Source organism: Poromitra crassiceps, assembly GCF_964638095.1.
Source record: "Poromitra crassiceps genome assembly, chromosome: 29".
Lineage (NCBI taxonomy): Eukaryota > Metazoa > Chordata > Actinopteri > Beryciformes > Melamphaidae > Poromitra > Poromitra crassiceps.
The window spans coordinates 10,769,743-10,782,471 of NC_139641.1; the positions used below are offsets into that span (position 1 = coordinate 10,769,743).

Sequence of the window (12,729 nt, forward strand, 5' to 3'; positions counted from 1 at the left end):
GATGATGTTGAACTCGCAGACGGAGGCCTTTTCCTCACGGCAGCTCTCATCAAACCACTTCCCGCTGGCTGTGCTGCAGAGGACGGTGCAGTTCTGGCCCCGGCCACCGTCCGGCTGCAGGGTGATCTCCGTCTCCCAGTTCTTGAAGCGCACGGCGGTCCCCGACTGGTCCACCCACTGGCCCTCTGTCACCATGTCGTCGACGCCCAGCCAGATGTGCTCCTCAGGGCCCACGCTCTGCCGCACGTAGCTGTAGAGCTGGTCGTTCTCGTACCCGGTTAGAGGCGTGCTCAGGCTGCCCCCCATGGCGATGCAGTCGTTGATGGCTGCGTGGTAGCTCTTCTTCACCGGGTCGGCCAGGAAACACTTGCCCAGGACCTTGGTGCCTCTCAAGCAAACTGAAGGTAGGAAGGTGAGAGTTCAGTGATGTCCTTTCTCCTCACCACCACCAGGCCCGGTTTTACAGGGGTGCAAAAGCATGCATTGCACCCTTATTTTAATTGTCTGCATGCTCAGTTGAAAAGAGTGGTAAAAAAAAATATATATATATATATATATATACGGTGTATATATATATATATATATATATATATATATACGGTGTATATATATATATATATGTCAAAATGTCAATGTCAGTGAGTTAACAATGGTGTGGTGTCTCTGTGAGTGAGTGAGCTAACAATGGTGTGGTGTCTGCGACTACGTGCAGCCTGCACCTCGAGGGCAAACCAACGAGGCACGGTAGAAATGGGCACTGCCAGTCAAGTGAACGAGCACGTGCGTGAGCTGCGTATGCTAGAAATACTAGAATAAAATAGTGAAATAGAATAAACCCTGTTGCAGAGTAGGAACTAGTGGGGAAAGCAGCTACACAGTATATAGAATACAATGTTGAATATATAGCACACAACAAGTACAATAATATCAGCATCATAATGACTGAATAATCTTGTCACCTGCAAATATGACACATGTGTTTTGGTCCTGCCCTTGTCTTCAAGACTACTGGACAGTTATTCTCAACCATCTCACCCAAGGCTTTAAACATAGTGTTAACCCCTTGTGCAGAAATAGACATTTTCAGAACACTACCAGGACCTCAAACAATTAGGAAAACATCATTGGATATCATTGCATTTGCTTCTCTAATAGCACGGAGAAGAATATGATTGGAGTGGAAATCAGCCTCCCCCCTAATGCATCTCTGTGGCTAAAAGACCTGATGATGTTTCTTAACCTAGAGAAAATAAAGTACAAAATGAGGGGATCAGCCAAGAAATGTGACTCTGTCTGGGGTCCTATGATCACTTACATAGACACATTGAAAACTTTATAAGAGATCACACTATTACTATACTGAGATGAAGCTGTTCCTCACCTCCTTCTCAAACTCCAGCTCGTCCCTGAGAGCCAGCTGCTGGACCAGCTCCTCCGAGAACCTCAGGATCGCCGTCTCCGTCTCCTCCAGCCGCTCATTCAGCTCTGCCACAGTCATGGTCCTCACTCCTGGCACACGCATAATATTTAATACAACCTGTTTTATTGTATGTATATATATATATATATATATATATATATATATATATATATATATATATATATACGGTATATATATATACAGTATGCTGCATTTGTTTTCATCTCAAAGGCAGGAATGTTTTGTGTCTTCCCTAAAGACATTACTCAACTTCCCTCTTAAAGCCCACACAAACTGTATTTGACTCATTCAAACCAGCATGTATGTGCAAGTTTGTGCCACTTAGGAGATAATTACTACAGTTGGCAAATTGTTATCTCCTCTGCCGATCTGGGGAGAGTTGTAGACTAGCACGTGCTTCCTCCGATACATGTGCAGTCACCAGCCGATTCTTTTCACCGGACAGCGACGAGGTTCCCCCGGCAGGACACAGCGTGTGGGAGGATCACGCTATTCCCCCCAGTTCCCCGGCGAACAGGCACCCCGACCGACCAGAAGAGGCACTAGTGCAACGTCTAGGACATACATGGGCAACATACGGCCCGCGGGCCGTATGCGGCCCGCGGGCGCCCCCTGTGTGGCCCGCGATGGAATTGCAACAAAAAAATAATAATAATAATATATATTTTTTTTTACAGTGCACTTGAACGCAACATTCAATATACCCGCTGAATAAGTGTCCAAATGTTCATGTCATTCTGGGCAATACTCTTCTGTTATAGGATTTCAGTCTGGAATATGGAATATCTTTCAATAATATTTATGACTAAAAGGCTAAAAGTAATCTCATGTGTAAGAAATGACTGTTCTACATTGAAGTAGAAATTTAAATAATTAACTTGTTGGTTTTGGATTTATTTAGCTTCAAGAGTGCATTTTTGTTCTTGTCTGACCCTCAACACAGGCTTTGAGAATCCCGGGCCACTTACTGATACTTATGCTTAAATTAACACACTCATATTCTGGTTTATTTCAAGAAAAACATTTCGGCTAGTGGAAATTCTAATTGGCTGGTAACTTTAAAATCTAGCAGCCATATTGGCAGGTGGTGAAAAAAGTTAATTTCAAGCCCTGCAGGGAGAGCAGGTGGTGACATAGGACTAGGAGTGAGTGAGGAAAAGGATCAAATATTGGTGGTTAAGACTGAATAATGACATCACAATTGTTAATTTAAAATGAGTTATTCCTCTAAACCTGGCTTCAAATGCCCCAAATTTTTCGCGCTGGCGCGGTTCAGCCCTCAGCAAAATCTGGTAGCGAGGAATTTTTTTTGTGGCCCTCTCTATCATCAAAGTTGCCCAGCCCCCGGCAACAATCTGGGTTTCTCATGTGGCCCCCCATGAAAAATAGTTGCCCACCCCTGGTCTAGGACACGTAAGGGTTAATGCACGACGAGGTGTCCATTATCAGAAATGATTGGACGACGTGGAGGCGTGAACCGTCCGAGGTGAAGCCGAGGTCCAATCGCGAGGTCCCTCCGTGAAGTCCAATAATTTCTGATAATGGACACCTTGAAGTACATTAACCTGCTTATACCATGGTCACTTGCCAAAGAAACAAAACAAGACCATTCATTTATATTTTCATGCATTTTGCAATCAAAATCTAGTTTTCATAACCTTGGATATGAGTTGAGAACCGGCGAGACAAAATAGTCCCCTCGGCTGCTCAAGATTATCATTGGAGAAAATAGCCGATTAGTGCCTGCACCTGGCAGAATTTCTAGACCATAAACTAACTAATAATTTTGCCAATGTCTAAGAATGCAAAGCCATGTAACTGGCTGGTTAAACTCACATTCCAGGGAATTACGTTAACGTCTGCGGGTCGTAAGTGGCGCGTGCCGCGCTCGGAGTAGAAAACCATCTGAAGCTTTCGATGTTGGGGTCCAGGTATGTTTTGTACAAGGACATCTCTCAGTGTGTTGCTGTTAACACATTGAGTGCCAGCCCTTTTTTCAATGCTGTGGGTAGCTTGTGCCAGGCCGTTTTTTGAGGATTCTGGCTCATTTTAGAAGAGCCGAGGATTCTTTTCTGCTTGGAGTTTGTGAACACGAAGTTCACAAAAGTACTAATAGAATGTGTGCTTTCTCTGTCTAAAAGAGTTAGTTTGCAGAGTTAGTAGTTATGTAGATATTAGCCGTTGAGTACAGCATGGTTTCAGCTGTCTGAGAGTGAAAGTTGAGATAATCGCAGTTTTGTGAAATTCAATCAAACAGGCAGAACAGTCACTTTAACCATTTCTTTTTGGCATCAGTGAGAGATCAGACATCCAAACAATGTTCCGAACGCCCTCTCCTTCAACTCCTCCCTCCGTGGGCGTGTCTAGTGGCTTTCAGCCTGCGTTTGTCAGAAGCGAGTGCTCGCTGCAGCCTCGCTCCCTGGCAGGCAGCGAGTATGAGCAGCCTCCCTCCCTGGCAGCGAGTGTATGAGAATGAGGCTCGTTCGTTTCTGGGTTTTCGGAATGCGTGCGATTCTGGCCTTTCTGCGGGCGTTTCAAAGTGTGTTTTACCTATAATATATTATGCAAATTTGCAATCCCCCGTGTGCTGCTGCTGGCGCGGGCCGAGAGCGGCGAGTCTGGTGACTGATGACTGTAAAATCGGCAAGCCATTTCCTTGTGAATGGAGGAAGCACCCGCCTGAGGCTGCTGTTTTTTGCTCGGATTCCTCTCTGTCGGGAGGGCACTGTCCCCACTTAGCTGGTCGGTAAAATAGATTATACACATTCTCTTCCTCCAATTCTGCTATAGGAGGCGTAAAAGGGGTTGATCGATGTCCCACCGTCAAAAAAAAAAAATGTTTATGTAAGCCGAGATATCTCGTCCATGGCACTCAACGCTTGGATTATGTAAGCCGAGATATCTCGTCCATGGCACTCAACGTGTTAACTGCCCATTTCGTTGTTTACTTTTTGTTGATCTCGTCTTTTTCCTCTTTGACTTGATTTGTATCAGTGATAGAGGCAGCGCGCGCTCTTGCAAAGCGCCTGGCTGGCTTTCTGCAAAGTTATAAACAGAGCTGGTTTGACAGTTGACAGCTGAGAGCCGGCTTCTGTCAGCTGACATTACAACATCTCCGAAAACGACAGATTTCTAAATAGCTATTATTTTAATAAACTGAGCACACAGGGGTAATCTAAATAGTTACTTTGACCGACTCCATTTTTTTCTAAACGTATAAAAGTGCCATATTAACCTTTAACGGTGGTATAGAGCTCAAATGGCTCTGTTGAGACCATGGCACATTGATATGAATGGTGAACAGACCATTTGCCTGGAACTACTTAGCTAGGTGTACATTATCACAAATTAATGGACACCCTGCAGCCAATCAGAATCGAGTATTCACCCAGACCATGGTATAAATACCTTTAATCCGGCTTCCCACCCGCAGACAAGGCCAATTGTGACTGTATGGATGCCCGACCAAGCCGGAGGTAACGCGGGGGCTCGAACCCGCGACTCTCGTGTTGGTAGGCAGGGAATGTACCGCTGCACTACCCGGACACCCAGACAATCTAATTGATTACACACAGACCATCGGCCCTGTTCATTGGACACTCACTGTCCTCGTAGCAGTTGCTGGTGCTGGAGTGCCGGATGTCCAGTGAGAGCATGGACAGGTCCGACCGAGACGGGTTCTGCTGCGCCTCCATGTCAGGAGAGTCCTGCATCATCTCCTCGATAACCTGCAGCAACACACAGTATAACATTGAGGGTCAATTCATAAATTAACTCAGCAATTCCAATTTAACTGAGGAACTGGAATTGGAAGAAAATTACAGGAAACAGAATTGGAAATTAATTGGAATTTTTTTTCTCCATTCTGAGATTACACATAGTGTTATACTATATATTATCAATAGTGAATATCATAAAATGTTAAAGGTTCCTCTTAGGCGATACTTGATGCATGACACGTAACCGTAATACAGAAATTATGATTGAATACATTTATTTTGTTTAACTGTCTTTAATTTGAGTCATGATGTTGGATTTATAATGTTTAGCACAGTGGTTCTCAAACTTTTTCATGTCAACGACTCTTAAACTGACACAAATTAGACCACAGACCCCCATTTTTGCTTTGAGATGTTTACTACTGAAAGTGTACCAGCCGCTCCCTCCACGCGCACAACGCACTGAGCGTAGGGCACCAAGTGTCGCCCTAGGGCATCATCCAGAGCAGGAATACCACAGTCAAACAGACTAGTTTGGCATTTTTGAACTGGCCACGGTGCCCCCTTAAAAGAAAGTTGTGGGATCTCCTCGTTAATTACATGCGACGCAGTAAACAAACTCACGTTTCCCTCATCACCAGTCATGCTGCACATCAGTACATAACGTAGCCTACGTAAATACAGTGTTGTGTAGTGGAAGCCATCATCTTGCTCTATAATGACCAGAACGGGTGTTGTTCAAACTGAACATTTATTTCTTCAACATGCTGCAGCAGAAAGGGAGATAAACAGCAGACTTTTCAGTCCATCTTGCAACACATTCTTTTTGTAGTTAAGCTACTTCTCTGCATAGGGCAGATACAAAATAAAGTGCCTCTGCTTGTAACATGAAATAATTCAGGCATCTCAAATAAAATATAACAAAATTACTATTGGTCTCACTCTGTCCATCTCTTTTTACAGTCTCTCACACACACACACACACACACACACACACACACACACACACACACACACACACACACACAATACATACATATATATATATAATTTGTGAGTTTTTCTTGGGACGGGGTGGGGGCACAATGAAAACATTTACGCTTAGGGCACCCAAGTGGCCAGCAGCGGCGCTGCCCATGACTAAAATTGTCATACATTGGGTTACTTATGGATGGAATTATAGTGAAAATAAACTATTCTCCTTTTTGCTGGGGAGCTCATGGAACCCGGAGCCCACTTTGAGAACCACTGGTAGCGAGTCGAGTCAAATTCAATTTTGTTACTCTTGTCATTCCAATTCAATTGTAAATTCTGTTTCCTTACAGCTGGGTGACATTTCAATTCCAAGATTTGAATTTACTATGCATTCTCAATTCAGTTCATGAATGGCCCGAAACCCTGATCAACCAAACCCAGTGAACGTCAGCCCAGTCAATGAATGTGTCTGAAACTTACCTGCTCTGCTGTGAAGAGCGGCTCCTCGCTGAGGCAGGAGACAATGATGGAGTGCATGTCCAGCTGCTCCCTCAGCCCCTCCTCGTCCGGCAGCTCCGTGGCTCCATCACTCGCTCTCTGCCAAAGAGGATGGGGGGGATTTAATCAAAACCCTGAAGCTAGCACAATGAATATTTGAGATTTGTGGGATGAACTGAAAGGGCAGGAGAGGAGGATAGGAGGGGTAAATTAAAACATTATATATGAGGCATGGAAGGGAGGGGTGTAGTCCAACGCATCGGTTTCTCTTCCAGGTTGAACATGAGGATGTGGAGGGAGCGTGTTCGAGACTGTTTCCAGTCCACCGCCATCATCTTCCCATAGTTGTCCGTTAAGGCGTTTCAGATTCTGCCGGGGGAAAGAAAGAACACAACTCATGTCTTTTCCAACTTCTGATACCTGAATCTGAATACATACTGTAAATGTCCTGCTTTTAATAACAACATTTCAGTCAAGGCATATCCACAGAAATATCCCAATCAGATGAAGCCATTCTGATCACTTTATCCACAGCCCTGTGGATAAAGCCACTGCTGCACTAACCTATTTTAGAGGACATTATTGTTTTAAACCTCTGTTTATTGGTATTTTAGAACAGACAGTAAGCAGTGTTATATAAATATGACAAAAACAGTGGAGAATTTGCATACACACACACACATAAAAACAATAGGACACACCAAAGGACTGTGTATTTATACAGCATACAGTCTAAACATCATCCAAGGTGAAGGTGTCTTATCAGATGAGGTGCTTGTCTGTTCGGCTGTGTGACTGACGAGTCACTAATGGTCAAAAGTCACAGCTGGATAAACATTGCATTTCCTTTCATTTCTTCACAATAAAATGTTTTTCACTAGTTTGTCTACTTTTCCCCCCTCAATTTAATATTTTTTTATATAGGCCTATATATATATATATATATATATATATATATATATATATATATATATATACCCCCCCCCGATTTTTTTATCCCGTTTTTATCCCCCATTAGTGCTAACTTAATTTATTTATCCTGGTTGCTACTCCACCCTCTCCCGATCTGGGGAGAGCCGAAACTGGCTCCATGCTTCCTCCGAGACATGGGCAGTTAGCCAGCCGCTTATTTTCACCTGACAGGGGAAGCTTCACCGATAGGACATGGGAGGTTCACGCTATTCCAACCAGTTCCCCTCCCTCCGAAGTTTTGGTGAGGGGTTCCTATATGAAGGAAACCCCAGGGGGCATGGGGAGAACATGCAAACTCGGATACAGGAAAATAAAAGAAAAAAAAAAAAAACATACATACACTCCAAAATTACAACACAGTGCCACCAGTTACATACAGAGCTTATGTGCTTGTAAATGTGCTTATATATATATATATATATATATATATATATATATATATATATATATATATATATATATATATATATATATATATATATATATATATACACACACACACAGATAGATATAAAGCCCACTGATTAATTGCAGGTTAGCGCCTCCTGTGGAGACACTGCCACACAATTCATGGCTTTGTTTACATGGGGATTTACAGTTACCCCATAGTTATAAGCTGTTGATGAAATGCTGTTAATGCCTTTTGAAAGTGTAACAACTTTGTCATGACAAGAGATGGCTCAATCATACCCTGTGTGTGTGTGTGTGTGTGTGTGTGTGTGTGTGTGTGTGTGTGTGTGTGTGTGTGTGTGTGTGTGTGTGTGTGTGTGTGTGTGTGTGTGTGTGTGGCAGTTACATCTTGTAATTGAGCAGTCAGGCTCTTTGGTGCTGATGATAGTTAGGGAGCCTCATCTTAAATAATCATCCAGCAGCAGCCTGCTGCCCTGAACCTTTACAGCCACAAAGCCTCTTCCTATGGAGGACCAGGAGGGTCTTACGCTAATGAATAGAGTGTCCCCTTAATAATTATCCAATCGTACAATTAAAAAGAGTAATTTCAAAAAGAATTCACAAATGACGTATTAATACATCATTAAAAAGTCGTATTTGGAAAAGGAACTTCAAAAACATCCATTAAACAGTGTATTTCAAAATGGAATTACGAATACATCATTTAAAACATAATTTAATACATCGTTTCCTTATTCCTATTCGAAATAACCATTTGGAATTGTATTTGAAGTCACTATATTAAATCCCCGATTCGAAATAACGATTGGAAATGCCATTTACCCATTGCATGACACTTTTGGCCTTAGCCTAGAAAAACGGTGTAAAACAATGCAAATTAGACGTGTACTTTAATTTTTTATTTGACATACCTTGTAGGCCCTGGAGAGTCTTAAGCTAATGAATAGAGTGTTCCTTTAATAATGATCTAATCGTACAATTAAAAAGGGTATTTTCAAAAAGAATTCACAAATGACGTATTAATACATCATTAAAAAGTCGTATTTGGAAAAGGAACTTCAAAAACATCCATTAAACAGTGTATTTCAAAATGGAATTACGAATACATCATTTAAAACATCATTTAAACAGTGTATTTCAAAATGGAATTACGAATACATCATTTAAAACGTCATTTAATACATTTCCTTATTCCTATTCAAAATAACCATTTGGAATTGTATTTGAAGTCACTATTTCAAAACCAATTCAAAAAACCGATAGGAAAACCATTTTGTTTTAACATGACACTTTTTTGCTCTTTGTCCCCAGCCAAACAGTGTCAATCGTGAATCCATGGTCCTAATGCAAATGAGCCATGTAACAGGCTCTCTGATTGGCTAGAGAGGCAGTCCACTGAGCAGGCTCTTTCGTGCCTCAAAGCTCTCTAGCCAATCAGAGAGCCTGTTACATGGCTCATTTGCATTAGGGGGCTCAATTCACGATTGACACTGTTTGGCTGGGGACAAAGAGCAAAAAAGTGTCGTGTTAAAACGAAATGGTCTTCCAAACGGTTTTTTGAATTAGTTTTGAAATAGTGACTTCAAATACAATTACAAATGGTTATTTCGAATAGGAATAAGGAAATGATGGATTAAATGATGTTTTAAATGATGTATTCGTAATTCCATTTTGAAATACACTGTTTAAATGATGTTTTAAATGATGTATTCGTAATTCCATTTTGAAATACACCGTTTAATGGATGTTTTTGAAGTTCCTTTTCCAAATACGACTTTTTAATGATGTATTAATACGTCATTTGTGAATTCTTTTGAAATTACTCTTTTTAATTGTACGATTAGATAATTATTAAAGGAACACTCTATTCATTAGCTTAAGACTCTCCAGGGCCTACAAGGTATGTCAAATTTAAAATTAAAGTACACGTCTAATTTGCATTGTTTTACACAGTTTTTCTAGGCTAAGGCCAAAAGTGTCATGCAATGGGTAAATGGCATATCCAATCGTTATTTCGAATCAGGGATTTAATATAGTGACTTCAAATACAATTCCAAATGGTTATTTCGAATAGGAATAAGGAAACAATGTATTAAATGATGTTTTAAATGATGTATTCGTAATTCCATTTTGAAATACACTGTTTAATGGATGTTTTTGAAGTTCCTTTTCCAAATACGACTTTTTAATGATGTATTAATACGTCATTTGTGAATCCTTTTTGAAATTACTCTTTTTAATTGTACGATTGGATAATTATTAAGGGGGACACTCTATTCATTAGTGTAAGACTCTCCTGGTCCTCCATATCTTCCTGGGAGAGTGAGACAGAAACACTGGCTACAATATACTGCGCATATTCTTACCACAATCTCCACCTCCGTTGTTATCCAGGAATATCAAGTATCTAGCTGTCGTCAGCCAGGAATTCCACTTATCTGAATCCGAGGGCGAGTTAACTAACCTACTTTATAGCGCCACGGCATTGTTTGCAAATTGCGTGCGTCTTGTCAAGTTTTCCATCTTTCTTGTAAACCCCAAAGTATCGCCAAACGTTTGATTTATGAGTCTTTCTCGGTGCGTTGAATATCTCCTCTCCGTCATCTACGTTCGCGTCGACCTCCATGTTTGCTGGACTGCTGCTTCTGGACGCCTCCCGGCTTCCGTCCGTTCCCAAAACAAAACGCAAAAAGCAATGGTGTTGCATTCAGGGCGCCTCAGAAACAGGACAGGAGGAAATAATACATCAAAGAAATCGATCTAACCATGGATTTTACCGATGCAAACACGCAAGGAAAGATGCATCGCGACTTCTGCGTCAATTGTATCCGACGCACATTGAATCAACCGATGCAGTCGCATCGCGCACGCAACGTTTGCATGGAAAAAGCACTACCTGTAGCACTTTGTGTGAGGAGAGGGATCATTAGGTGATGTTAGCTGCAGCTGTTGTCCCTACCTCAGATCTCCGCTGGTTGGATGGCATTGGCTAGTGCTTCGTTCGAGTGTAACGGAGTTAAAAATGCACCTTATTATGTATTATTTCTAATTTATGTATGTCTCTTTTATTTATCATTTAATGGTCCTGTCAAGTGTTGTGTGAATTTTATCTTTAGGAGTTATTTTTGTCTACTGAATATGTAGTGTTTGCTGTGGAAATTGCCTTTTGCACATCGCGTTCTGTACCTCCTGAGTTTCCGTAGCCCCGCCCCTTCCCCCTCACAGTGCCGTCTGCATTCTTGAGGGTAAGTTTGATGTGAAAATGCTGGCGTGATATGTTACTATTTTCGGTTGAAAATTAGCCATTTACTTCGTAGTCTTTGGTGCATATTGTTAACTGATAGTATTTTTATGTTACCCAACTGTTTTTGTACCGCTTTGACCATTAATTTAAGTTGTTTTAGACGTTTTCAGTGCACTTTCTAATCGCCATTTTGCCATCACCGAAGGCTGGCTTTTGTCATGTGACCAACGAAGTAGATATTTTAGGAGTGTAATCTCTGTTATCTTGAATGTTCAGGAAGCTGATGTGCAGAATGAGAGGCCAGAAGACAACTTAAAGTGTCTCTTATTGTCTTCTAGAAATATTGTTAGAGAGTTTGGCTATACGCACATCGTCGACGGGTGCTGGGTTAAAAGTAGAGCATTTGAAGGAAGTAGGCCTGCACACCAGAACTCCGTTTTTTTTTTACTTTATTTGGTAAAAGGAACAACGTTTCAATCAGCCAGTGATTTTCATCAGGTTCATACAATGTGTTCAAATGGACTCCTACTGTTGATTTATTTTTTCATTTGTAGGCTATATTTGTTCATTTGCTGTTTTACGTCTTATACAGGATGTGTAAGATGTATCCTGGTATTTCATATGCTCTGATTGTAAATATGAACAATGTATTGTTCCTCTTGACTAACTCATTAACTCATCATCCAATCCAGGCAACTCAATCAAACCAACTGGTTGCACCTGGTGGAGACTGAGAACCAGCTCCTTTAAAAAGGAGTCAATTTGAACACATTGTATGAACCTGATGAAAATCACTGGCTGATTGAAACGTTGTTCCTTTTACCAAATAAAGTAAAAAAAACGGAGTTCTGGTGTGCGGGCCTACTTTCTTCTAGAAATCTTGTTAGCCTTTATAATGACTGTATAGCTATTAATAATGTGAATACTGTAGTGTAAAAGAAAAGAACAAAACAGACAGTGCCGTCTGCATTCTTAAGGGAAGCTGATGTGCAGAATGAGAGGCCAGAAGACAACTTAAAGTGTCTCTTATTGTCTTCTGCAGAGCAAAATAAATGCCAGAAAAGAGAACGTTATGGGACAATGACAGTGTGGTCAGTAAACTAGTGCCACGTTTTCAATGAGTTGTATCGGGCGTGCGTTATGGAGAAGCGTGCGTCTGTCTCGTGTCGTTAACGGGAGCGCATCGCCACCAGTCAATTTTTGTGATGAGCTGGGAAACTTCCGGTTAAAACTTTCAAAATAATATTACTTAAACAAAAGTAAATAGCTTGATGCACGTTGGATGAGAAAAGGGTATTTCAACGAACAAAGCAGCAAACCTTGTATCAAAATACTTGTGATGTTAAGTTTACGAGTGAAACTGTGGCTGTTTAGCCTTACTCAAAATTAATATGAATGCCAATGTTACAATAAGGGTTTTATTTTGAAAGCCCTAAAGCAGGCGGCATACTTTTACATTCTGGCTGACT

General features: G+C 41.3%; 1 protein-coding gene across 1 annotated transcript in view; it reads right to left on the reverse strand.

The window, feature by feature from the left end:
• Positions 1 to 261: 261 nt before the first annotated feature.
• Positions 262 to 12,729, reverse strand: part of LOC310800047 (fasciculation and elongation protein zeta-2-like) — a gene marked incomplete at its 5' end in the record, with an annotated part of 99,546 nt that continues 87,078 nt past the window's right edge. Inside the window, 4 exons of the mRNA XM_083662638.1 lie at positions 262 to 398; positions 1,382 to 1,509; positions 5,046 to 5,169; positions 6,616 to 6,732. Coding sequence (XP_083518764.1) covers positions 390 to 398; positions 1,382 to 1,509; positions 5,046 to 5,169; positions 6,616 to 6,732 — 378 coding nt within the window. The 3' untranslated portion in view covers positions 262 to 389. The remainder of the gene's footprint in view (positions 399 to 1,381; positions 1,510 to 5,045; positions 5,170 to 6,615; positions 6,733 to 12,729) is intronic.